This window comes from Elephantulus edwardii, unplaced genomic scaffold (genome assembly GCF_000299155.1).
Source record: "Elephantulus edwardii isolate Elephantulus edwardi_28Jun2011 unplaced genomic scaffold, EleEdw1.0 scaffold00072, whole genome shotgun sequence".
In the NCBI taxonomy this organism is placed as follows: Eukaryota; Metazoa; Chordata; class Mammalia; order Macroscelidea; family Macroscelididae; genus Elephantulus; species Elephantulus edwardii.
Window position 1 is genome coordinate 1,416,380 of NW_006399822.1, and position 25,648 is coordinate 1,442,027.

The 25,648-nt window shown below is 57.3% G+C and overlaps 1 protein-coding gene across 2 annotated transcripts; it reads left to right on the top strand.

The window, feature by feature from the left end:
- The first annotated feature begins 12,992 nt into the window (after window positions 1-12,992).
- Window positions 12,993-22,428, top strand: MTHFSD (methenyltetrahydrofolate synthetase domain containing). 2 transcript variants are annotated; one of them, XM_006888786.1, is made up of 8 exons: window positions 12,993-13,008; window positions 14,165-14,268; window positions 15,255-15,368; window positions 16,438-16,551; window positions 17,412-17,502; window positions 18,497-18,609; window positions 19,632-19,757; window positions 21,958-22,428. In XM_006888786.1, exons 1-8 carry the CDS (start codon window positions 12,993-12,995, stop codon window positions 22,426-22,428), a joined length of 1,149 nt encoding a protein of 382 aa, XP_006888848.1. The 2 variants fall into 2 exon arrangements, with proteins under 2 accessions (XP_006888848.1, XP_006888847.1); XM_006888785.1 differs by lacking the exon at window positions 15,255-15,368 and adding an exon at window positions 15,398-15,511.
- Window positions 22,429-25,648: the final 3,220 nt, after the last annotated feature.

Sequence of the window (25,648 nt, forward strand, 5' to 3'; positions counted from 1 at the left end):
TCGCTCTGCCCACGCGCGGGGACGCGGAGTGTCCACCCCCGGGGTCCGCGGGGCGGCGCCGGCAGAGCCCGGAGAGCGAGGCCCAGTCCCTTTTCGGGGTTGGAAAAAGTTTCCAAAGTCGACTTGCCCAGAGCGAGTTTTTACTCCCCTCCGGCCACGCCCCCGCGCGGGGATCCGGGCCAATCGGCGGGCATCTGCGGGCAGCGGAGGCCAATCGGGGCGAGGCGCGCCGGAATCCGTCGGCTCTAAGACCCGGGCGCGCGGACCCGGCCGTGCAGCTCCGGCCGCTGGACCCGGTTGCTTTGCCAAGCGTCCCAGCGTTCCGTCTTAGCAACATTTATTTTATTCTCACATTTTATTTAATGGGCCCACGTGTCCAGAGGAAAAAAAAAAGAAATTAAAAGCGATGTTCCTTTACAAAAAGTGAGTTTGGGATAGAAAACGGACCCGGAGAGCCGGCTGTCCCCCCAGGGCCTCGCGAGCCGCGGCGCGGTCTCATTAATGAGTGATGAGGCGGGTAATTAGATTTCCTCGTTATCGGGCCCCGGCCCAGCATCCAAGCCGAGGGGGCCGGACTGGGCCCGGGAGGCCGGGCGGTGCTGACAGCGTGTAACAGGACGGTAATTAATCGGCTGGAGCGTCCAGGGCCTTCCCGAGCAACCGGTGGAGATTTGGGGCGCGAACCCCAGAGCCCCGCTTCCCCTCCAGGGTTCCGGGGACACGGGCTGGTGCTTCAGGGAGTGGCGGGATGGCGAGGGCCGCTGGGTCTCCAACCGGCGGCGTTGTGCCCGCTGGGGACGGGAGTGAAATGACCGCCCCTGCCCGCTCTTCTCCCGCGTAGTGGCTGCTGCCCGCCTGCGCCGGCTTCCCGGAGTCTCCATTCCTCCAGCTAAAAGCTCCAGCTGGCAAACTGGCGCCCGGAAAAGACGGGAACGCTGCAGCGACCCTGTAACCCCAGGCCCAGCCGGGGTCCCTCTCCCAGAAACCTGAATGCGATCCTGCGCCCCAACTGGGCCTCGCCAGCAGCGCCCGGTGCGCGCAGGGCGCTCCACACACCGGCAGGGGAGCTGGGGAGTAGGGAGCTGGGGAGCGTAGAGTCGGGGAAGCCGGGAGCCAGAGAGTGGGGAGCCGGGGGCGGAAGCCAGGGAGCGGGGAAGCTGGGGGGCCAGGAGCCGGGGAGCGGGGAGCCGGGCCGTCTCTCCACCCGGGCCCGCGGATCCCGGCCTCCGCTGCGTGGAGCCTCCGCTGCCATTCCACACGCCGGCTTTCCTTCTTCTAGTCTTTTCTGTTTGGTAAGCTTGGGAGAAAGATGAGTTGGGGTCGGGGCTCCTGGGGGGACCGTGTAAGCGGTTCCCAATGGGTAAGGAGACCCCTCCAGAGGTTAAATTCTCGGCGACGGAGCTACCGAGGCCCGCGCGCTCGCTTCGGCAGCCCCCTTCGCCTCCAGGCACCGAGCACTGGTTTATTCGTGGACGGCCTTATTTATTCTTCCAACGCCCCCAATAATCCGATGCTCCGCGCCCACTTTGCTGAGTGCCAGGCCGGGCGCTCCTTCCAGGGAGCTGCTGCCGAGAAGAGGACTTCGGGTCAAAGCTTTCTGGTCCGGTTTCCTCAGTTTCTCCCGCCCCTTCACCCATCGCCCAGGAGATTTCTCAGCAAAGGGTATTAGAGGTTCGGCAGCCCGCTCTTGGCTTTCGTGAAAGGCCCGGAGAAACACCTTGAGTCTCAGCAAGGAACAAAGGGACATAGTAGGCGCATCGCTAAGACTATTACTGGAGCCTGAAATTGCCCCCTGACAAACGCTCGCTATGTATTTTAAGGGGGCTGGGGTCTCTGTCCAGCTCTCATTATTTTTCTGAAACGTGGTGAAGTCAGCTACCCCGTGCACGCTTGAGCGCGCCCAGCTTCCTTCTCCACCCGCCTCGCCGCTTTATTAGTTTTTAATGGCGCTAACATTTTCACGCTAATCTTCTGTTTTGTTTTTTGTTCCCATCTTCTGGCAAAAGCGCCTTTCTTCTGAAGGCGACCTCATCTAATTTTTCTTTGTACTAGAGATGCAAATTATTGATCAAGAAATACTCCTCGGCCCGTGGGCTCCTTGAGAGAATCGTATTTACATCGCTTTTTCACGAGGTGTTGAAAAAACAAAGAATTAGGCCTGGTTTCACCATCGGACAAAGCCCCAGACGGCCAAGGACCGAAATGGTCAGTGGTGGTTTCGGGCCGGCTCTGCGTTCACAGAAGTGCTGGGGCCTGAGCCCGGGTCGTCGGGAAGGTGGTGGGGTTCCCTGAAAGCACCGCTGTTGGCTCCGGGCCTTGTGTGTGTGTGTGGGGGGGAGGGTGAGGAGGGCCCCTGTCCTGCCCCCCTGGCACCACCTCCTCTCGGTCCGCTGGACTCTGCGAGGTCATTCAGACACCACCTCCCGCGCACCTGAAGGTCCGAGCTTCTCTTTAACCTGGTGGTGGATTGGAGCGGGGCTGGCTGACTTCTTGTTCGTTTTTCCTGACCTGTCCCCACGGAACCAGAAAGGGGAATCCGGGGCCCAGAGGGCTCATCGCGTTACTGAAATAATAAGCGATGGTGAAGACGAGACGTTCAAGCGCCCGCCTGCTCCCGCCTGCGTGGCCCGGGCCGCCCAACTCGCGCACCTGGAGGCCTCTGGGGGAGCACCTGGGGGGGCACCTGGAGGGGCACCTGGAGGCACCTGGGCGGATTCCTGGGTGTTGGCCCCATCTAGCGGCCGTCGCGAGGACTGGCGGCCACGCCGCGCCGACCTGTGCGCGTTAAGATGCAAGTGCTGACACCTCGTGGCCGGGCCGGGCACCGCAGACAGGGACGTCTGCCTTGAATATCGCACAGGTGACAAGGACGGAAAAGCTGTGAGGCCAGTGGGTTCAAAGCAAACAACCATTTCCCATAGCTGTGCAAATCAGGTCTGCGCCCCTTAGGCAGTCAGGAGCCTGGCTTTTCAGTTCTCCTCACCCTCCACCCCTTCTTCTTCCCAGGTGGTTGGACAAATTGCTGGTCATGGCCTTCCGGACAGAGCTGCCTCTCTGGGGGAAGCACCGCATGGAATTCGCTAGAAGGCTGTCTGTGCTGACCTGTACTTGGATGAGGGGAAGCCTTGTAAGTTATTCTCCCGCATCGCCCCCACCACTGCTGGACCGGGAGCTGGGGGGCGGAGTGGGTGAGGGGATGCTCTGACACTCCAAAGGAACCAGCTCCCCGCGAGAAAGATGGGCAGTCTCCCCCTGAGCAGTTTACAGCCTCTGGAAAGCCGCTGGGGGCCAGCTCCAAGCCGGTTCTACACCACACACAACAGCTTCTTCCTGGGCCACTGACGGAGGGGCAGCAGGGGGAAGCCCCGGATTCGAACGACAAATATGAGCCCTCTCTGTCAAAGATTTACAGCTTCAGAAAGCGGGCGGAGGGTTGAGATGAGTCAGGCTTCAGTCAGCAGCTGTGGGGGGTTGTTTTTTGGGGGGGTGTGGGTGGTGTATGGGGGTGTATGCAAATATATGTCTTCAGTTCCTATAAATCTACACGTAGAAATTAACTCAAACTCATTGCACTGAATTGGAGCCAACCCACAGCGGACCACCTAGTGGGTTTTCAGAGGCTGCAAATCCCACAAGGGGAGAGTGCACACCTTCATCCCACAGAGCTGCTGGTGGATTTGAACCTCCAGAGAGGTGCTGACTTTGCTACAGACGACGTCTGCCCCCAGGGACTTCTGGTGCCCAGGGGTGCAGAGCTGCACTGCAATCCTAGAGATCTGAGGTTTGAATCCACCAGCTGTTCTCTGGGAGAAGGATGGGCCATCTCCTCCCGTGACTAACTTACTGTCTCTGAAAACCCACTGGAAGGTCTGCTGTGTGTAGGTTCCAACTCGACGGTACACACCACCACCACGTACACCACCAGAGCTCCACCATGCAGAAATAGCATCTACCAAACCCCCGAGCAGCAAGGGCGGGGTCCTCCCACACACCTGCGCCCGCCTGGCCTTCTGTCCGCTCCTGTGCTTGCTTGGAGACGTGTTCGGTGTTCCTGACAGTGCAGGCTGGAGGACCTCACAGTGCCCCTTCGTCCTCTGTGACTACCTCACCGTTCCCTCTCGTCCTCTTCTTGAGGATGTGGTGCTGACCACCTTCTTTTATGCAGCCTTGCCCTTCCCAAGGTAACATGCATCTACCACCAAATCAGAGTTAGGTTCATCTGTGCCAGCGATGTCTTCTGAAGAGCAGAAGCCCCTGGAGGAGGTGGATGGGCTCAGAGACGCAGGGCTTGGGCAAGTCAGGGCGGTGATGGCGGGCGGGGTGGGGCAAGGCCCAGGTTTGATGTTCATGGGGTCGCTGTGAGTCAGAGTGACTGCACCTCTTCTTTGAGGCACTGCAGGGAACTCGGGGTGGGGAAGGCCTTCCTCTCACTGGGTGGCACCCTTCACAGATGGCAGGACTTTTGACAGGACAGCAGCAGCATACAAAATGCCTGGAACGTCTTTTGTTGTTGTGCACTGTTGCAACGGGGCCGCCCTGGAGCTGGCCCTCACAGGCTGTCAGAGGTAGCAAATTGCACACAGGGGGCGGGGGGGGGGTCCTGCCCATCCTTCTCCTGCTGAGCAGTTGGTGGATTTGAACAGCATAACTTTGAGATTGCAGTGCAGCTTCTTACAGCTCAGCCACCAGAGCTCCCGCTCGACCTTCATGATAATGTCTAGGGCTGTGGCCACACTAAACAGAATACCAGTGGATTCTGGAGAGGTTGTGGGTTCAGTTCCAATACATTGACTGTTACAATCAAGCAAATCACTCATGTTTTCTCTCAATGTATAGAAAACAACACCGATGCTCTATCCTCCTCTGTGAAGTATGTGATGCCATCATTACAAAGGGCATTGAGAGCACGACCCAAACTGGACAGGGACGCGTGTGTGCTGTCCGGAAAGTGGCTCCATGGACTTGCTTGCCACAAAAATGTCACGTCCACTAAGCACAGTAACACAGAAGAACAAAAATCTCAACAAGGACCGGCTTGGGGGTGCCTGGGTGTTTCCTCACAGCTTTGTTGTTTGAGATGGCTTTCCTGGACCACTGCCTTCGGCCTTCTCCATGCGGCTGTGCAGAAACCACGCAAACAGGGTGGGCAGTCTACTGATGAAGGCACACAGTTCAAATCCACCAGCTGCTCCAGAGGAAAAGGATGAGCAATCGCCCCACTCCCATGCAATTTACTGCCTCTAAAAACCTGCTGGAGGGTCACTGTGGGTCGCTCTGACTCGATGGTATATGACAACAGGAAGTTATTCACAAGGCACTAGTCAGTTGGGCCATTCCCCCAGCTTTACACTGAGAAGGTTCCGCAGAAGTGGGAAATTTCACCATGAGTGAGGAAGGGGACGCAGAGAATGCCACGTGCAGCCTTCAGGACCAGAGATGCCTGCACCCGTCAGACTGGAGCCTGCAGGAGGGCAGCAGCCATGGCGGAGAACCTGAGACCCGGCGTGGGACAGAGCTGACCTGGGCTGCTGCCCGCGGAGCCAGAGCCAGACCTGGGCCCAAGCTTTCTGGGGGACTGCAGAGATGCCGTAATGGGGAGGACTAAGGGAGCCCAGGAACACTGGCCCAAAGCCACAAGCCGACCTCAGAGTCTGCCTTGACTGAGAAATTGTATCCGGTTGCCATCCCAAGTTGCAATCTTTTAACCTCCCTACTAAACCCATAATCATAGGTTCTGTAAGGCCTGTATCTATTTCAAGGGATTTCGGACTTAGTAGAGCAGTTGAATTGGCATTGGAATTTGTACAAGTAGGTGGGAGAGTGTGGGGGACAGGTCTGACCTCATGGGAGTTTGTTTTGTATTATGGATGCTGTTGATGGGGACAGTTCCCCTTGTGGAGTTAGGAGAGGGCAGGGACAGGTGTCTGCTCCTCTCTCCCACTTCTTATACACTTGGGGATTTTAAATCTGTATTGTGGGCTAGGCCATGATCGAGTGCGCGGGTAAGCATTCTCTGTGATAATCACAAGTGGCCAAGTCCTTGTTTTCCGGAGATGCACATCAGAATATTTAGGGCTGGCACTCATCAACTCTGAGGCTTTCCAAAGATCCCACCACAGGTGGGGAAGGAGGGAAGAATGAGGCCCTGCGGCAAGGTGGCAACAACCAAATGTGGTGGATATTGTTCTGTTCTTGTGTCTTTTCTGTAGGTTTGCAATTTTGCAAAATAAACACACACCTTGGGGAAATCAATGTATGTTATTTTTAAAAGAAAAAGAGGACATAAACCCAGAAAACTTTTTTCCTGGAAGGAATGTGGCAGGAACGTCAAAGCCTGATGTGTATATTTGGCATGGGTCCCACTAGGCCCTACAGACCTGTCTTCTTTTCTTGGAGCTGAGGAAGACTTCCCAAGGCGCATGGGGTTTGTGCAATAACCACCTCGTGTTAAAGGACAAAAAAACTCCCAAGAACGCCAATTCTCTAAGAAGTTTCTGTGTTATTCATTGGCACAGCCACTAGAACAAAGGACACGAAAGGCTCATCAGATGTTGACAAGATACGTGGTGTGCCTTGTTAGCTGCCAGTGAGTCAGCTCGGCCTCCCAGCGACCCCACAGTCCTCTGAACGGAGCCCTGGTCGGTCCTGCACCGCCGCACAGCCTCTGCCATGCGTGGGCCCCCTGTGGTGGCCAGGGGCCATCCATCATCTCTTTGAGGGTCTTCCTCTCTTTCGCGGATCCTCTGTTTACCAAGCACGTGACCAGTGAGCTCCACTGTCTTTGCTTGAGGAGCTCTCTGGTTGTGCCTCTTCCAGGGTAGATTGATTCATTGTTTCTAAGTCTATGATACATCCAATGCTCCTCATGGAGTTGCCTGGTCACCCAAAGGTGGTTCCTGTCAGGCAGTTTAAATCCACTAGCAGCTCTGAAGGAGGGAGACAGGCGCTGTGCCGGCTCCCGCTCCAGACCCGGTGACTGTGAACAGAACAGCAATGTCACCTGGGGGGTGCAGGAACCTCTGATCCCCTCTTGTTCACCCCATTAGAGAAGGGGGACATCCTATACCCTAGATAGCACAAGACGGTCAAACACACTTCACCTGTCAGAGGCGGAACTATGTCCCCACTTGCATGTCATTGCGCTGGCCCAGATTTTCCAGCTAATGACTCCACTCTGTGAGTGGCTATAGTTTTCCTATACGTGGGAAATCCTCACCTCTGAGAGATAAGAGGCAGCTCTACTGACAAGGCCAGATGCAGTCTTCAGGCTTGGGCTGTGTCCTGAGTTCATCTACTCTGAGACATAAAAGACACTAAACAAATGATAAACAAGTGAGCAGGGAGTTCTGGTAGCTGTTGTTGTTAGGTGCCGTCAAACTGAGTCCGACTCACAGAGACCCTGTGAACAGCCGCCCCGAACCCTGTCCTGTCCTGTGCCATCCTCATCCTCTCTGACACACTCGAGCCCACTGCGGCAGTCACTGGATCAATCCGTCTCACCGGGAGTCTTCCTCTCCTTCACTGACCCTCCACCTTTCCAAGCATGATGCCCCTCTCCAAGGAATGGTGTTGCTATTGTTAAGGGCTGTCAAGCTGTAGACAACTCATAGTGACCCTATGAACGAAAGACCTGAACACGTGTTTAACTTTCATTGTTTCTCCAAGTTCATAGAATTTCCAGAGGCAAGTTGTTTCAGAAGTGGATGCCACTCCTGCTTCCAAGCTTGTTTTAGTCGGGGAGCTCCACCACACACTGTCCACCACGAGTAACCATTAGCACACTTAACACATCAGTGTCACAGTGTTTAGCATCACAGCAACCTTAAGTTACCTCTGTACAACAAATGGACAGACCAGGGCTATATGACCTAGAAGAATATTTGACCAAAACCAATTAAAAACAGGCCTGAGGGCCGCAGATTAAAATCGCCCACCTAGAGCAGTGATGTCTCTCTGGAGACTAAGGTGCACCTGATACAGGCCATGGTCTTTGCAATCACTTGTTATGCATCAGAGAGTTGGACAATGACTAGGGAGGATAGAAGGAGAATTGATGCTTTTGAGCTGTGGTGCTGGAGAAGAGTATTGAATGTACCCTGGACTGCCAAGAAAACAAACATTCATCCTGGAGAGGGTTAAACCAGACTGCTCCTTGGAGGCAAGGATTCTGGGGCTTCATCTGACATACTTTGGACATGTTGTAAGGAGAGACAGGTCATTGGAGAGGGACATCATGCTTGGTAGGGTGGAAGGGACAGTGCAGGAGGGCAAGACCCTCTATGAGGTGGATTGATTCAGTGACTGGGGTAATCGGGCTGGGTGTGTCAGAGGCAGTGCAATTAGCACAGGATAGAGCACGGTTTAGGGCTGTTGTACATAGGGTCGCTATGAGTTGCAAGCGACTCGACGGCACATAACAACAACCACCACCACCACCTTTGGCTTGGTAGCATCATTTTCTATCCACTAGGTCAAGAGAGCGCTCTCATTGTTACTGTTGTTAAGTGCCGCTGAGTCATAGATAGCCTGTCCTAAGAACATGCACAAAGAATGAAAGATGAAACTTCATCATCTTTGCTTCCAAGATGCTCTCTAGCTGCACTACTGCCAAGACATATCCATTTGTTCTTTTGCCAGTCCAAGGGATGTTCAGTGCTCTTCTCCAACACTACAACCCAAAGGTTGTAGTCCTTCTGCCATCCTTAGTCACTGTCCAGCTCTCTGATGCATAGCAGATGATTAAAAAGACCATGTCCTGAATCAGGAGCACCTTAGTCTTCAAACTGACATCATTGCTCTCAAGTATTTTGGAGCAGTCCCTAATAGTAGACTTGTCCAATGTAATATGTCTCCTGATTTCCTGGCTATTGGTACCAAGAGTGTTTACTGTCGATCCAGGCAAGATCAAATCATTGACAACTTCAATTCTTTCTCCATCTTTCTTGATGGTAACTGTTGGCCCCGTGATGAGGACCTTTGTTTTCTCGATGTTGAGATATAATCCACACTGAAGGCTATGGGTTACATGGTAAGGAATTGTGCTGTCAACCCAAAGGTACATGGTTTGAAACCTCCAACTGCTCCAGGGAATGAAGATGGGAGTACTGGAGCTTCACACGGGAGTATTGAGCAACATGAAAAGGATCAGGGCTTCATGAAATGCCGCACAGGTCGATAAAACTAGGACAAATGTGCTGAGTGACACAGTCAGTCACAAAGGGAGAAGTCTGGTGTAAGATCACTATTGTCGAAAGCTGAGGGCAGGATTACACACAGAGACCTCTTGAGAGGGAGGAGGAGAGAGGGAGAGAGTAGAAAGAAATAAGAGGCTGAAAGGAACGGCAAAGCACGATGAAGGGGTGGTGGAGGGGAAAGACAATGGCTGTTAGTTAATAGGTTGTTGGTCTTTCAAAAGTCTGTCCTGCCATCTGCAGCCCCGTTTGGATGAATCACCAAGGCCATATTTTCCCGGCTACTATTTCTAATTCTCTTTTTGCTTCCAACTTTCAAATTCCAACTACTAGTTATTACTGATGCATCCTGGCTGCAGGTTTGATCCGTTTCAGACTGGGAAGTTGGTAGAACTCCATTTCTTCGCCTTTGGCTCCAGTGGCTGGGAAGTAGGTGTTAATGCTTCCGTTCCCACGGGGACCACAGGATGAACCCCAGCTGTTGCCTTCCGCATGACCTCTGCGGTGCTGGACCCACTGCTGCAGCCGCTGCGTCAGTGCAGCTCACTGATGGTCTTCCTCTTCTTCATCAATCATCTGCTCACCAAGCACGATGTCCTTCCAGGACTCAGACCCTCCTGAGATAATACCCAAAGTGTAGGAGATGAAGTTTCACCATCATCACTTCTGAGGACGTACTGGCCGACCTTCTTCCAAGGCTGATGTGTCTGTTCTCCTGGCGGCCCCTGGCATGTGCTGTACTCTCTGGCAACACCACAATTCAGTCATCTTTATTTTTTGCCCACTGGTAGCATGGGGAGTTGTGCTGCTGACCCAAAGGTGGCACTACTCCGGCAGTTCAAACCCACCTGCAGCCCTGGGGAAAAGACAGACAGTACTGTGTGATTCACAACATCCGAAAACCTGCTGGAGGGTCAGTGCTGAGTTGCTTCCAACTTAATGACAATGAGTTTTGCTCGTTGCTTATGAGACAATTGAAAATATCATGGCTTAGATCAGGCACACCTTAGTCTTCAAAGTGTCATCCTTGCTCTTTAATACTTTCAAGATTACCTTTGCAGATTTTCCCAGTGCAACACATGTTTTTATTTTTGGACTGCTGCTTCCATAGATGTGGCTAAAAATCCCAATACTATAGACTCTTCCCTCGAAAAAAACTTCTTTGGCCACATCTTCCGGGCTCACATCCAGCTCATTTGTGTGTGTGTGTCTGGAGCTACCAACGTATCTCGGGAAAATGTTCTTGCTGCTACTCCTGACTCGGCGGCAGAGCCGAGGACTGGCTGCTGCTGGGTGGTTAAGGATGGGAACGCGTGTGCTGGGAGGACTGAGCCCTCTCCTGTTGACAGCAGGGGCTGTCAGACCTGACCTGAGCCGTTCTCAGTGTTGTGAAATAGAAACTTGGTGTGTGCACCCATCAACTTAGCATGTGGGTTCCCGGCCTTCCTTGGTCCCCCCCTGCCTTCTAGTGCACATGGAGGGTTCTGACTTCCCCTGTCGGTCCCCTCTATGCCTTTAAGTAGTTATTTCTGTGCGCCCTCCCCCGTCTAGACCCTTGGTGACCCTGGATGACAGAGTCTAAGGGCTCCCACGGTTTCCTAGGCTACAGCCTTCTGGCGTTTTCCCTTTGTTAGTTTCTTTAAAACCTGAAGCCTATTTGTTGTTGCAATTGTGCCATCAAGTCAGAATGACCTTCCAGTGGGTTTTCAGAGGCTCTAGTTGCACAGAAGAAGACTGCCCACCTTTCTCCTGAGGAGGAGCTGGTGTGTTCAAACTGCATACCCAAGTTGTCGTTACTGTAGCCTATTGTGGTTGTTGATGTTGCTGGGCACCTAAGTCATGTGAGTAGGACCCCAGAGTCCCTGAGAACAACAGAGCCGACCCCTGTCCTGTCCTGTGCCCTCCACACCATCTCTGACACACTCGAGCCCACTGCTGCAGTCACTGTGTCAAGCCATCTGCTGGAGCGTCTCCTCTTTCTCGGACTCTCCACCTTTCCAAGCATGATGCCTCTTTCCAAGGACTAACAACATGCCCAAAGAACGTGACACAAAGCTTTGTTCTCTGTGCCTCCACAGAGCACTCTGTGGTACTTTCTCTAACATGCCGTTATTTTTGGCAGTCCATGCTACAGCAACTATTCGTGTTTTCAACCTTTTAATTGTGTTGTTACATTGTGAGGACTGAAATAAATGTCAAAAATCGAAATGTGCATGAATGGTTGAATGGAAAATCCATGTGCTCTGCAAACTGCCACCCAAACCAAGAATAAAAGTTTAAAAACATGACGATGCTATGCTCAGGCGAAGGCTGGACAATGAACAAGGACGGCCAAAACGCAATGGCTCTGGGTTGCGCGCTGGTGAAGACTACTGACATCCAGAAGCATGAACACAAGTCCGGGAAGCTGTGCAGGCAGGGGCTCTGAGAAGGGAGCGTGATGAGCCTTGATCTCATGTCCTTGGGCATGTTTGCTGGAGAGGCGAGGCCCTGGAGAAGGCCGTCATGCTTGGAAAAGAGAGTTTGCGAAAAACACCCTCAAGGAGAAGGGCTCATGGCTGCAGACAAGGGCCCAAGCACACAGGGCTGGTGAGGATGGCGAGGATGGCGCAGGGCAGGGCTGAGCTGGGCCGGGGGTGTGATGGATGCATCAGCACTGACTGGGCAGTACTTAAAATCAACAAAAGGGTATTCTAATGGCGTGCTCAGGGCGGCCTGGTGTGAGCGGCTTACAAACAGTAATTTTGAGACGTGGCTACCACTAGAGGGTTTATTACCTGTTGTTAGATGCCATTTGGTCAGCTCCGTGCACAGCAGAACACCCTGCCCGGTCCTGGGCCATCCTCACCGTGCCTGCCTGCTTCCCACTGCTGCAGTCACTGTGTCAGGCAGCCTCACTGGGGGTCTTCCTCTCCTGACCTACTTTTCCCAGCATGATATCCTTCGGGGACTGGCCCCCGCTGTCCACAGGCCCAAAGTATGTGAGATGAAAGCCTCATCATCCTGGCCTTTAAGGAGCACCCTGGTTTCTAGAGGCCAGGGCTGGAACCACCCACACTAGGCCAGCAGATCCCCCGGCCCAGCGAAGCCCAACCTGACCTTCCTGACCAGCCGGACCGAGCAGGCCCACCAGCGAAGCCCATGCTGACCTTCCTGACCAGCCGGACCGAGCAGGCCCACCAGGCGTGCTGCAGGAAAAACCCCATAGGGAGGAGCAAGTCTGGCGGGCTTCCCGGAGGAGAAGGGCTTCCTTTCCGCTCTGAGGAAGGAGGGTAGGTTCGAGTTGGCAGAGAGGATGGAGCTGGAGCGGGCTTAGAGGAGGTTCTGAGAGGAGCTCAGCAGAACGTGTGTTAAAGACATAAGCAAAATTGTGAACTACACGTTGTTGTTGTTGATTGCCGACTCATAGCGACCCTATGAACAAAGGCCTGAAGCCCTTCTACAGCTATCGACATTTATCTTGGAGTTTCCAGAGGCAAGCCGTTTAGGCAGTGGATCCACTCCAGTTTCCAAAACTGGCATAAAATGCGCGACCCTAAACGTAGTCCCTGGGCTTGGCACCGCGCGCACATGCGCACTCAACCACGCCCGGCCCGGCCCCACCTACACAAGGCCCCGCCCAGGCCACACCCACGTCTCGCGAAGGCCCCTCCCCGTGGTCACGCCCCCGTCCCGCGGGACCCCGCCCGTTTCCCAAGGCCTTGCGCCCGCGGTCAGTGCGCAGGCGCGCGGGGCGCGGAGCTGATGACATCACTCGGCGCCAGGGTTTGTCGTGAGGTGTCGCGCAGTAATCGCGTCGCGATGGAGCTCAGGGCGGGTGAGGGTCAGCAAGAGGTTGTGGGGTGCAGCGGCCGCCGGGAGGGGGCGGCCGGCGATCGACCCCCTCCCCCAGCCGGGTGCCGGGCGGGCGCTGGGCCCAGGGGAGAAGTGACAGCGCTGTCGGCACGCCCGCCGTCCATGCAGACACGGGGCCCTCCTGCCCGTGTCTACGGAAGCAGGCGCCTCATCCCCCCCCCCCCCCCCCGGGAGTGGCTCAGGGGTTCGAACTGCTGACCACAGCGATTACCCACTGCCCAGCCGTGTGTGTTAATCGCTGGCACGCGCTGGCCATTCAAGAAGCTGGCAAAACAAGTCAGGTGATTCCAAAGGCAGTTGGGATCAGGGGTGTCTTCTGGGCCAGCAGAACCGAACGTCCAGAGATTCTGACCGTGGCCTCGTGGAGATGCCGGCTTCCCTGCGTACTGAGTTCCTAGTTCATGTCAGAGCGCAGCCCGCTAGGGGCTGACCGCCAGAGCTCCCTGCGGAGTAGATTTGATGCCCAGTGCCCTGAGCCGACCATGACCCCTAACAGTCCTGTGAACAGCCGATCCCAGCCCTGTCCTGTCCTCACCGTCTCTGACTCGTGCAAGCCCGTGGCTAATTCACTGCCTCAGCCTATCTTGTTGAGGGCCTTCCTCTCTCTCACCCTTCACCTTCCCAGCATCCTGACTTTTCCCAAGGACAGGACCCTCCTGACAGCAAGGCCAAAGTATGTGAGACACAGTTTCACCATCCTTGCCTCTTAAGTAACATGGTGGCTCAATGGTTATGAACTTGGCAGTTAACTGAAAGGTTGGTGGTTCAAGCCCACCAGTCGCTGGAGGAAAGCAGCCTTGCCCTCTGCTCCCACAGTACTTACGGCCTAGGAAACCCTCGGAGCAGTTTTACGGTCTTCCTCAGAGGAAGGGAGTTATTGGGAGAGGACTGGAGTCTAACAAGCACATGCAGTTGAGAAATGGTGCTGACACTTGCTAGGCACAGCATTGCCACAGATCTTTAACTCGTAAAAGCAATAGTTTGCTGGTAAATGCAGTACAGGGAGGTCTGCCTGTACCCTGTTCTACAGAAAGCACAGGTGTGGAGGGAGGGAGTCGTCGAGCCCACAAAGGATCCCACCCTTTTCACTTGACTGCTAAGCACGTGCTTTCCCCCAGGTGTCACCAAACAAGACATCCGCCAGAAAATCTGGGACTACATGGAGTCACAGAACCTGGCTGACTTCCCACGGCCCGTTCATCACAGGATCCCAAACTTCAAGGTATGAGAGTGGACGTGGGCCTGGAGGAGACAGGATGGGTCTGTGTGACTGGTGGGGCTCCAGCTGCTTGCTGCCGCTGGTGAGAACCAGGGACTGTGAGTTTAGGGCCACCAAGCTCGCTGATGTTTGGAGACCTCATCCTCTTGACCTTCACATCCAAAGACCACACTCCTTTCTGAGCAGTTGGCTGTGTCTTGGAGATGAGGTGGTGTTCACTGACTCGCCACCATTTGATACAGAAGAAGGCACAGCACTGGCGCTGAGTTCGTTCCAGGTCCTTGTGGCCCTCCCTCGGGTTTCGGGGCTGTCAGTCCTACAAGAGGAAACTGTCCTCTTCCTGGTGGGGCAGCTGCTGCTCTTGAACCACTGACCTTTTGGTGCTGGTTGTGGCCCATCAAGTCAGAACTGACTCAAAGCTGACCCTCCAGTGAGGTTTTCAGAAGCAATAAATTGCACTAGAGGAGATTACTCATATTTCTTCCTGCAGAGCAGCTAGTGGATTTGAACCATGTAGCTTTGGGTTAGCAACACAGCTCTTTACCCACGAGGCCACCAGGGCTGCCTCACGTTTTAATTAGCAGCATGACATGGTACCAGCTGCACCACCAGGGCTTCTGGCTGGTGTGGAGTGTGTCTTGCTCTGATGCCTTGTCACATAACCTGGCCTCCCTAAGAATGTTCTAGAAGGGGTAGGCCACCAAGTGCAACCTGACCCTTAACCCCTTTGGAAACAAGTGATGAACGTGCTAGACCCTGAGAGTTCTGGAAGGCAGCAGTCAAGCTCAGCTGCTAAACCAGAAGTCAGTAGTTCAAACCCACCTGCTGCTCTGAGGGAGACAGGGCTGTCACCCTGCCCGTGAAGGTGACAGCTGCAGAAACCCTGTGGCGGTTCCACTCTGTCCTCAGGGTTGGAGTGGTCTCGGTGGCGATGGGCGTCCACCACAGTGGGTGCCCTCTCATTAATGGGCCTGTCCACTTGAAAATAGGGTGCTCCTCGGGCTGCCGAACACCTCCCCCGCCTGCCAGAGTTCAGAGCGGCCAGGACTGTCAAAGTGAACCCTGACGCGCCCCAGAAAAACGTTCGCTTCTTCGTCCTGGAAGTAAGTGCACCTCTGTGCTTGTCCACCAGGGCTCGCGCCAGGCTTGTGAGAACATCAGGGAGCTAGATGCGTTTGCCAGGACGCGGGAGGTCAAGGTGGACCCCGATAAGCCACTGGAGGGTGTCCGGCTGCTGGCACTGCAGGTAACTCCGCTTCCCAGAACATGGGCACACAGGGAGCCCCCCATCAGGAAAGGGGACCACCGGCTGTCTCGTCCTAGGTGTTTCCCCTCTTGGAGATAAAGGGTGTCAGAAGGCTGGAGGGGAGGCGGCTGAAGACTCATGACAGCATGCCTGTTTGAGGTTTTCTCACATTTGTATCATTATTCTGTGAACCTGGGTAACCCTGTGTGTGACACACGTGTTCTCATGGTACATAATGACTTAGAGCTGTGCTTCCCAGCTCAGCACAACTGCCACCTGCACTGAGCAAGCCAGCATGTAGCGACCCTGCAGGACCTCACGCTGCCCAAGGGCTCTGAGGCGCTTGTCTTTTTGGAGACAGATGGCCACATTCTCCTCCTGAGCAGCTGGTGGGTTCCAACCACGGGCCGTTCAGGTAGCAGCCAGTGCTTGCCCCCCTGCACCACCAGAGCTGCTGAGTGGTCTGTGCAGGGAAAGCCCAGGGCACTAACGTGGACAGTGAGCAGGTCCTGCTGCGGCCACAGCACCAGCTGGGTATGTGTAGGGGACAGCGCACAGAGCCCCCTGGGTTCAGCTCCAGGAGGGCCGCTGTCCCCTGGACTCCAGAAGCTGCTCTTGCCTGGCTCCCTGTCAGCGAGTCACTCTGATGATATCCCAGCAGCAGCAGCAGCAGCGGCCACTGTCCTTCCGTCCCTGTGTGGGAGGCGCAGTGCCACGCAGTTCTCCCCACGGCCCACAGCAGCCACCACGTGTCCCCACCCGCCAGCGCACCCCACACGAGACTGGGCTGGTTTCACAGAAAAGTCATTGCCTTTTCACGTGCACAAGCAAATGGCAGAAATCCACCTCTTCCCTGGGTAACTAACACTCCCCCAGTAGGTGCCCAGGTGTGGTTTTGTAACGCATGACCCTCTTTCCTTTAAAAGAGCCACAAAACATTACTGGTTCCAACACCACGGTTGAGGACGGGGCTGTTCAATAAGATCGTGCCACCCCCTGGGGCGACAAAGGACATCCTGAGGAAGTGTGCCACCTCCCAGGTAAGGGTCTTGGCAGGGCTGAGACCAGCGGGAGGAGGGCATCCTAGGTGCCCTGCGCCCTCTAGTGCTGACCTGCCACATAGGCACAGAGCTTCAAGAATGGCCACAGGGCGCGCCTACCTGAGAGGGCCCCCACCTGAGCACGTCCCCACCTGAGCACGTCCCCACCTGAGCACGTCCCCACTTGAGTACATCCCCCACCTGAGAGGGGCCCCACCAGAGCACACCCCCCACCTGAGCAGGGCCCCACCTGAGCACATCCCCCAGCTGAGCACATCCCTCTCCTGATCACATCTCCCACCTAAGCACATCCCCACCTGAGCACGTCCCCCAGCTGAGCGGGGCCGCTCTGTGTTCCTACTCGAGTGACTTCTGAAGGCCCAGAGGTGTGGTTGTTTTGCAGCATGTATGATGGAACACCTTCTAACGGGTGGAGGCTCTGGTGGGTCCCCACTTGCTGTGTGTGGTGAGCTAACCCCGTGCTGGTCCAGGGAGGGCGTGCACAGTGGCTGAGTTCAGTCCCCGTCTTCCTCCCACGGCACCTGTGGGCCTGCAGCCTCCCTGACCACTGTCTGTGTTCAATGCCTCTGTTCCCTGACGTGGCCGCTGCTGCTGTGTGATGACGTCAGCCCTGACTCTGACCTGAAGGGACAAAAAGCCGTGAAGCCACACGGCCAGGACGGATTTGAACCCAGCCCTGTTCCACTTCCACCTGTCTCCCGTCTTATGAAAATGACCCTGTTATGAATCGTTTGCTGGTTACTTCCTCCTGGCCACGTTCCCGTGGAGGGCATGGTGGGACCTGAATCCTGACGAGGCCGAGCCTGGGTCTCTGCAGCCGTCTCTGGTCTCTGTTCCAGGGGGTCAGGGACTACAGCGTGCCCATCGGCCTGGACTCCAGGGTCCTTGTGGACCTGGTCGTTGTGGGCTCAGTCGCCGTCTCTGAACAAGGTGAGGTCACAGGGCAGCATGTGGGTCACGGTGGCCCCCCCGAAGGTGGCCACTCTGCCTGCCCTTTGAGGGTCCATAGCAATCCCCGCTTCCTGACATCTGTCCAGGGATAGACCGAGGCCTCCATCCGTGTCCCTGCCCTCCGTCACCACCAGACACTTCAGAGGAAGGCCCAGTCAGGGAGCCCTCCTGGGTGGGGCAGCTGTGCTTCTGGAAGGTTCTGCTGCCCACTGAAGGATGGAGGCGTTTGTATGGTGATGGTCACTGAACCTTCACTTTCAGACTCTGCCAACTGCCAGGGAACTGACCTCGCCAGCTCGCAGCAACCCTCCTGGCAGGATGCCCCATGGGTTCCCCGGACGTGGACTAGCACGGCCTCATGGAGGGGCAGCTGGTGGACTCGACCTCTGCCTGCTGGTTATCACTCCCGCGTGCTTTAATCACGGGGCCACCAGGGCGCCTTAAAATCCCACTCAGTTACTTATTAACTTGGAGTCCATTCCACCTCCAAACAACACTCCTTCAGGTTTCTGTAAATCTTCACAGGAGACTGGTGGATTCGAACCACCGGAGACGCGAGCCTTGTGTCAGGCAGTGCAGCTTCCTGTGATGCTGGGGCCCTGGGACGGTTTTCCACGGCTGTGTGTCGTCTTGGCCCACACAGGCTGGTTCCCCACGTGCCTCCTGCCAGGGTGGCCGGTGGCCCGCTTGGTTTTAGCAGGAATCTGTTTGGAGCGTTTTCACGGCTGCTCCTGGGCCCGGCCGGCCCGTTGTGTACCATGAGCACTTACAGCTCTGCACACCAGCTCAGCGCGGTCCCCGCTGCCGTCCACTGTGTGAGGTTACAGTCCCAGGGAAGGACCGTCATCGTGGGCTCAGGACAGGAGTAGCTCCAGTTGTAGAAGGGTCTTCTCCGTCCCCTGTGGTCAGCAGCTCCCCCTCGGTCAGTGAGGCCCTGCCCACACAGGCCCGTCTCCCTCTTGTTCTCCCTCAGGCTGGCGTATCGGGAAGGGCGAAGGTTATGCTGACCTGGAGTACGCCATGATGGTGGCCATGGGGGCCGTCCGCCCCGAGACACCCGTGGTCACTGTCGTCCACGACTGCCAGGTGCTAACAGCCAGCCGGCGGGGCAGGGACAGACAGACAGATGGGACCTCTCAGAGTGGGAGGGTGAGGAGACACACCCACCGATGTCACTGCCAAGAGGGTGAGGCATGGACAGATGACCCCTGAGAGCATGAGTGTGACAGACAGACACAGAGCCCTCCAGGAAAGTGGGAGGCCCAGACAGTGCAGACAGCGGACTTTGACCCCTCAGATCATGAGGGTGACAACCCCCAACCTCTTCAAGACACGGCCCTCCTGGGCCCCTGCGGCCCTCCTGTGCCCCAAGCCCCACGGCCCTTCTATGCCTCCACGGCCCTCCTGTGCCCCCACGGCCCTCCTGTGCCCCCACGGCCCTCCTGTGCCCCCACGGCCCTCCTGTGCCCCACGCCCCACGGCCCTCCTATGCCCCTACGGCCCTCCTGTGCCCCACGCCCCACGGCCCTCCTGTGCTCCCAGGGCCCTCCTTTGCCCCCAGGGCCTTCCTGTGCCCCACGCCCCACGGCCCTCCTATACCCCCATGGCCCTCCTGTGCTCCCAGGGCCCTCCTTTGCCCCCAGGGCCTTCCTGTGCCCCATGCCCCACGGCCCTCCTGTGCCCCCACGGCCCTCCTGTGCCCCCGCGGCCCTCCTGGGTCCCCACGACCCTCCTGTGCCCCCAGGGCCCTCCTATGCCCCCGCGACCCTCCTGTGTCCCCACGGCCCTCCTGTGCCCCCACGGCCCTCCTGTGCCCCCTCGGCCCTCCTGGGTCCCCACGGCCCTCCTGGGCCCCTCCTGGGTCCCCGCGGCCCTCCTGTGCCCCCGCGGCCCCCCTTTGCCCCACGCCCCGCGGCCCTCCTGTGCCCCCACAGCCCTCCTGGGTCCCCACGGCCCTCCTGTGCCCCCGCGGCCCTCCTGTCCGTCCAGGGCATGGTGTGATGGACCGTGATGATGGAGCGTCCTGCACCCTCACAGGGTGGAGGGATGAGGGCTGCGCCCCGGCCGCACCTGCTTCCTTCCGTCAGCCCCTCTTCTCTGCTCGGCAGGTGGTGGACATCCCGGAGACGCTCCTGGAGGACCACGACCTCACCGTGGACTACGTGCTCACGCAGACCCGGGTCATCCGGACGGGGTGCAGGCGCCCCAAGCCCACAGGCATCACGTGGAGCAAGGTGAGCGTCCGGGGCCCGTCCGGGCCTGGCCATCATGGTGACTGTCGAGTGAGGTGGTGGGAGTGGGGTCTCGAGTTAGGGACCCTGAGAAGGAGGGGTTGTGTGCTGTCCACGGCAGGGGCCTTCCGTTAGAGCCCCTCCTTGCATTGGCGGTTCTGTGCTGCACACAGGTGGTACCTCGAGTCGGAGCCCCCTCAGCAGCACCTGCCCCCAGCATCCGCTCCCCGTGTGAGCCTGGTGGTGCCCAGTGCGGTGGGCACCCTGGTGGCCGTGGGGCATTACTGCAGGTAGGTGAGCAGGGGGTGCCCAGGCATTGCAACCCAGTCCGTTCCTCACACTCACAGACTTGCTGATATCAGAAGTTCCCTAGTGTTCTCTTAAGAACAGGGTCCCCTCTGAACTGGGGTTCACAGCATGCACTGCTTTGTGACGTTGGCTGCAGTCTCCGAAGTGCCCGTACTCGACCCACTCCCTACCTGGGTTCCCTGTTTCCACTTGTCCTTCTTCTGGCCCCTTCCTACCACTGAGCTTTGTGGAAATGCCACCTCTGTGGTCTCGTGGGGTTGACTGACCAGAGGGATGTGTCCTCCTCGGTGGGTGTTCCCGTTCCTGTCCACCGGTCTGGGTGGAGTAGGTGTGAAGGTGGTCATGTGTGGTCAGCTTAGTAAGAATGCAAGATGGCCTCACATTACCACAGAGGACCCCACGTCACCACAGACAATCCCATGTCACCACAGACGGCCCAACATCACTACAGAGGACCCCACGTCACCACAGACGGCACAACCACAGAGGACCCCCTGTCACCACAGGTGACCCCACGTCGGCACAGACGGCACAACCACAGAGGACCCCGTCACCACAAGACGGCCCCGTGTCACCACAGACGGCACAGACGACCCCACAACACCACAGATGACCCCACGACACCACAGACGACCTACGTCACCACAGACGGCACAGACAACCCCATGTCACCATAGACGACCCGACATCACCACAGACGACCCCACAACATCACAGATGACCACATGTGCCCCACGACGCCACAGATGCCCCAGAGCCCGGTGTCGGTCACCATGTCTGTCCATCTTGTTGAGAGTTTGGCTCTTTTTCACCACTTCTCTCCTTTTCCTGCATAATGTCCTTCCCCAGTCACTGGCCCTCCTAACAACATGCCCACAGTCCAAGACGAAGTTCCCCGTCCTTGTCCGTAAGGGCACTCGGGCTGCACGTCCGCCAGGCCCGGCCCGTGTGCTCTTCCCGCCTCCCGTGGACAGTCACTGCCCTTCGCCAGCCTGACACAGGGGCCCGGGTGCCGACGGGAGCTCGCCTGTGCCACGTGCCCTCAGGACAGGCCTGTGGACAGCTGTGGGTGGCCGATGCCTGGTCACAGTCTCAGAAGCTTTGTGTCCGACAGGAACTGCCAGGGAGGGTCACATGATGCCCTGTCCCACGACCCCTGCCGTGTTCTGGCCCTTCTCCCTGGGTCCCCTTGTTCACTGCGGTCTCCCCCAGTGCAGACCTGTCCCTGGCTGGGGGTGGACAGATGGTCTGCCCAGCACCATCGGCCATGGCAGCTCTCTATGGCTTTCCTCCTTAGACATGGCGTCTGGCTGCATGGACCAGCCCAGGAGGCAGGGACTGCGGGCGGACAGCGCCCACGTCATCCTGCTGGGAGTTGCTGGAGCTGTGCCAGCCCCTTCCCGTGTGCTCTGTCCTGCCCGTGATGGAGGCTGGCCTGGACGCGCCCCTCCAGGAGGGGAGGGAGGATGACACTTCATCTTCTCCCACTGTACCCCAGGTGCAGGGAGGGGGACAGGACAAGGGGGGGGCAGACAGCCCACTGTCCTGCTGCCCATGAGGGGACAGGGCAGTGGTCATCTCTGTCCTGTGACCCTAAGCCCAGTGACCTCAGTCATTTTACAGGGCAGGGTGGGGAGGACCCCGCTCTGGCATGTCCTCCTGGGCCTTGAGGGAAGTGGCTCCTTCTGTCCCCGGGGCTGGACAGAGACGGGCTGACCTCCCTGGACAGCACCATGGGGCCAGGTTCCCCGCTCATAGCTGTGGGGTCTCATGTCCAGGCCCCTTGACCACTCACATCAACTCTGCCTGTGAGATGCACGTCTGAGGCCCAGCGCCCCGTGCCTGGCTGCGCCCCTCACAGCACTGAGACCAGCGGACATTCTTGTCCTTTCAGATCAGCCCCGAGATGTTCCAGCGGATCCCCATCCTGAGGAGTCTGTACCAGCGGGAACGGCCGGCTGGTGCCCATGGCGCCCACCTGTGCGAAGCTGGCCACAAGCCCACCGCTTCCGAGAGCAGGATCCGGAGGCCCCAGCATGCGCCCTGGCCTGCAGAGGGCTCAGTGTCCACAGCCCACAACCCCCAACACAGACAAGGCCCTCCTCCTGACGCTGCAGCCCCTCGGACAGCCGTCGTCCACGTGGGGGGGTTTCCAGTAGGTGCCCGTGTGAGTGAGCTGAAGCAGGCCCTCCGGGAACGGGGTGCTGCGCCCCTGAGGCTCACCTGGCAGGGTCCCCGGCGCCCCGCGATTCTCATCTACCAGGACCTGGCCACGGCTGAGCAGGCCGTAACCGCCCTGCAGGGCCTCCAGCTGGGCACCCGGTCTCTGCAGGTGGAGCTGGCACGGTGCTCAAGGGACAAGTGAGCTGGTGACTGGTGGGGCCCCGGGGCCTCCATCCCATGTCCTGGGCTGTGAGGGCCTTGATCCGTGCAAGGCCCACTCCTTGCAGGTCTTCGGGCCATGTGAGCACAGACAGCGGAGTGAGATGGCGCTGACCAGGGCGGGAGGCACAGGGGGCGTGGAGGGCTCTGTGGCCAAGCCCCAACTCTCCGGTCCTCGGCTGGACACGGGGCGGGCAGAGCTGGGCGGCAATAAAGTGAAGCTGGCTGAAGGGGTCATGGCCACCCCTGCGTGTGTGAATTTGTGGTTGTCCTAGACTGTGTGGTCTGGTTGGTGTGCACCAGCATGATGGAAAGGTCCAGAACACTGTGAGAATGGTCAGAACAGGGCAAGGAGTCACAGTGAGTGCAGGCGAGTGGGAGATGCCGCCCACCACCCTCAGCCTGTGGAGCCGGTCATATACTGGGTGCGGAGACGCACACTGGGTGCGGGGAAGTGGGTGGAGGGACGCACACTGGGTGCAGGGACTCACACTGGATGTGGGGAGGTGGGTACAGAGACTCACACTGGGTGCGGGGAGGCCGGGTGGAGGGACGCACACTGGGTGCGGGGAGGCCGGGTGCAGGGACTCACACTGGATGCGGGAAGGCCGGGTGCAGGGATGCACACTGGGTACAGGGAGGCCAGGTGTGGGGTCGCTGAGTGTATTGAGATGAACGGGTGACACCAGTGTCTGAAGCGCAGAGGCTGGGTGGGGTCGTGTGGGCCGGAGTCCAGTGCAGTAGACTGTCCTGAAACCCTGCACCCGCCTCCCTGAGTTACACTGTCCCCGGTGGGCCACATCACAGCTGTACCTCCCCCCTCACAGAGCTCTGTCCTCTCTCCACCCCACCTTCCTGGGACGCACTGGGCCAGGGCGACATGCAGACTGGATATGGTGCTTCTGCCATGGGCCTGGGCGCCCATCCACGTGGCACTTAAGGGGCTTTGGGGTTTTTCACATGTGCACAGACTGGGAGTCCTTATGCTTTTTCAGAGGGTCTTGGGGAGCACATTTCTCCTGCAGAGCTGGCCTGGCATGGACATGCTCTTGGGGTACCCCTCACCCCCAAAGGCATTCTCTCAGTGTTTCGCTCTCAGGGTGTCTGACAGATTTGCCTTAAATGAGGCTTCCCTGTCCCTCTGTCCCTCCTAGGCCCATGGATAGAAGCATGTGTGCCAGGCCCCTCAGTATCCACACCAGAATAACTCCGAGCCCCTTACACTGTCCCCAGCTGCTAGGATGCCAGGCCCTACCCCGTCTGTGTCCCCAGCTGCTGGGACTCTTGGCAGGATGTGTAGCTGAGTGCACACACTGCCCATATGGGAGCAGAGAGGTGTCTGGAGAACCCAGATGCCTGGACCCAACTCCCTGAAGCCAGCACTCGGGACACTGAGTCATACAAGTCGGTAAACTATCCCTCACGGGGCAGCCAGACTGTAGACAAAGCATCCAGATACACAATATATATATCATATATCATATCATATATCACATCGGCTGGAATCCAGGTTGGAAGTTGTCTGCAGCAGCCGGGTTCTGCTGAGGTTGGTTTGCTGGTTCCGGTGAGGGTTAGGGTGGAATGTTGTCTTGCTAACAGTCACCCATGGTGGACAGTGTTTGGTGGAGCTCCCCTATTAAAACAAGCTTGGAAGCAGGAGTGGCATCCACTTCTGAAATAGCTTGCCTTCATAAACTATGAACTTGGAGAAATGATGGAAGTTATACAAGAGTTCAGGTCTCTCGTTCATAGGGTCGCTGTGAGTCGCCTACGGCTTGACGGCACTTCACAACATATTATATATATTTTCCCATAATGTGATGTATTAGCCTGACAATGAACTGCACTTGTGACTGGGGGGTTTGCTGGCATATCTGACCTTTAGCAAGGAGCGCTGTGCACAGCAGATGACATGGGGGGCCAATAACTGAACCCACCAGCTGCTCCCAGCGGAAGGATCCAGAAGTCTGCTGCTGCTAACGTTTAATGCTGTGGACACGCAAGGGTCACCGTGAGCCGGCCCGATGGCGGTGGGTGCGTCAGCGCACGGCACACCTGCAGTGCTGCAACAGTCATTTGCTGATGTTTACGTCCCCCAATGCGCACGCAAAGACCAGGTTACAAAAAAAGGCTACTGATGTCTAACGGGAATAACAGTGAAAACTTCTTTTAAAAAGTGTCACCTTCCACCAGAGCCTCCTCACAACACAGCCATCTGAACAGAGCCCGTGGGGAATTGGGGCTGTGGCCTGGGTCCCTGGGGTGTGTGGAGAGCTGGTGAGCAGGGCAGGTGTGACTGACGGTCCATGTGTGGTCCATGTGGTGGACTTTGCAGAAACCAGGCCTTTGTTCCGAGGCACCTCTTGGTGAACTCGGACCCCCGCCTTCCTGTGTGCAGGTGAGCCCGTTCATGGTCTCCACGGGAACGCAAGAAGACAGAGTTGGGAAGCCGGATGTGTAGGCATTCAGAAGGCCGAAGCATAAGAGAGAACTTCCCCGCGTGTCGGCCCCTCACCCCCTGTCCGGGCCACGCTGGGAGCCGGCGAGTTGGCCCCTCCCCGGGCCTGAGACGCAATTACACAGCCAGGGCACAGCGGCCTTCCTGTTCCCAGGGCTCTGGGTACTTGTCAGCACCATAATTGTGTAATTCACATAATGATGATAAGGAAAATAATGGAAAATGACCCCTCACGGGGTGCCGAGCCTGCAAAGACTCCTCTTCAGTGCAGCCACGGCCGGGGCGCTCAGGCAGGAATGCCACAATGGTGATGCGGCTTGGTGCCTCGAGACCACCAGCCCTCAAAGGACAGCTCTCGGCAGTGCCCGGCATCCATAACCACAGCTCAGCACGGCTTCAGTGAGGCTCGTGGGCAGCCTCCTTCCCAGGCAGCCGTCCGCACATGCGCTTCGTGCTGCTTGCGTCCTTCCCACGCTGTGGCAAGCCCGTTCTTTTCTGGTGGCCCTGTCTCCCTTCATCTAGTCTCCCTGCCCCTTCCTGTTCCACCTGTTTTCCAGTCATTGTTGACCGTTGGGTCTCACGCAGGTGGCTTTTCAAAAGCGTGCAGTACACACAAGTGACACCCTTTACTTGAGAGCCATTCTGCCAGTCACTTGAAGGTGACAGCGGAGGCTCCTTCATCTGCCGCTTAAGAGGCACCATCACTTGGCTTTATTTTCCACCAGGGTCCCCACCCCAGCCCACA

What these genes read in the sequence shown, in the direction of transcription:
- MTHFSD (XM_006888786.1), top strand. An exon ending in AGTCGCCGTCTCTGAACAAG is followed by an intron (nt 17,503 to 18,496) that starts GTGAGGTCACAG and finishes GTTCTCCCTCAG; the next exon opens with GCTGGCGTATCGGGAAGGGC. An exon ending in CAGGCATCACGTGGAGCAAG is followed by an intron (nt 19,758 to 21,957) that starts GTGAGCGTCCGG and finishes TTGTCCTTTCAG; the next exon opens with ATCAGCCCCGAGATGTTCCA.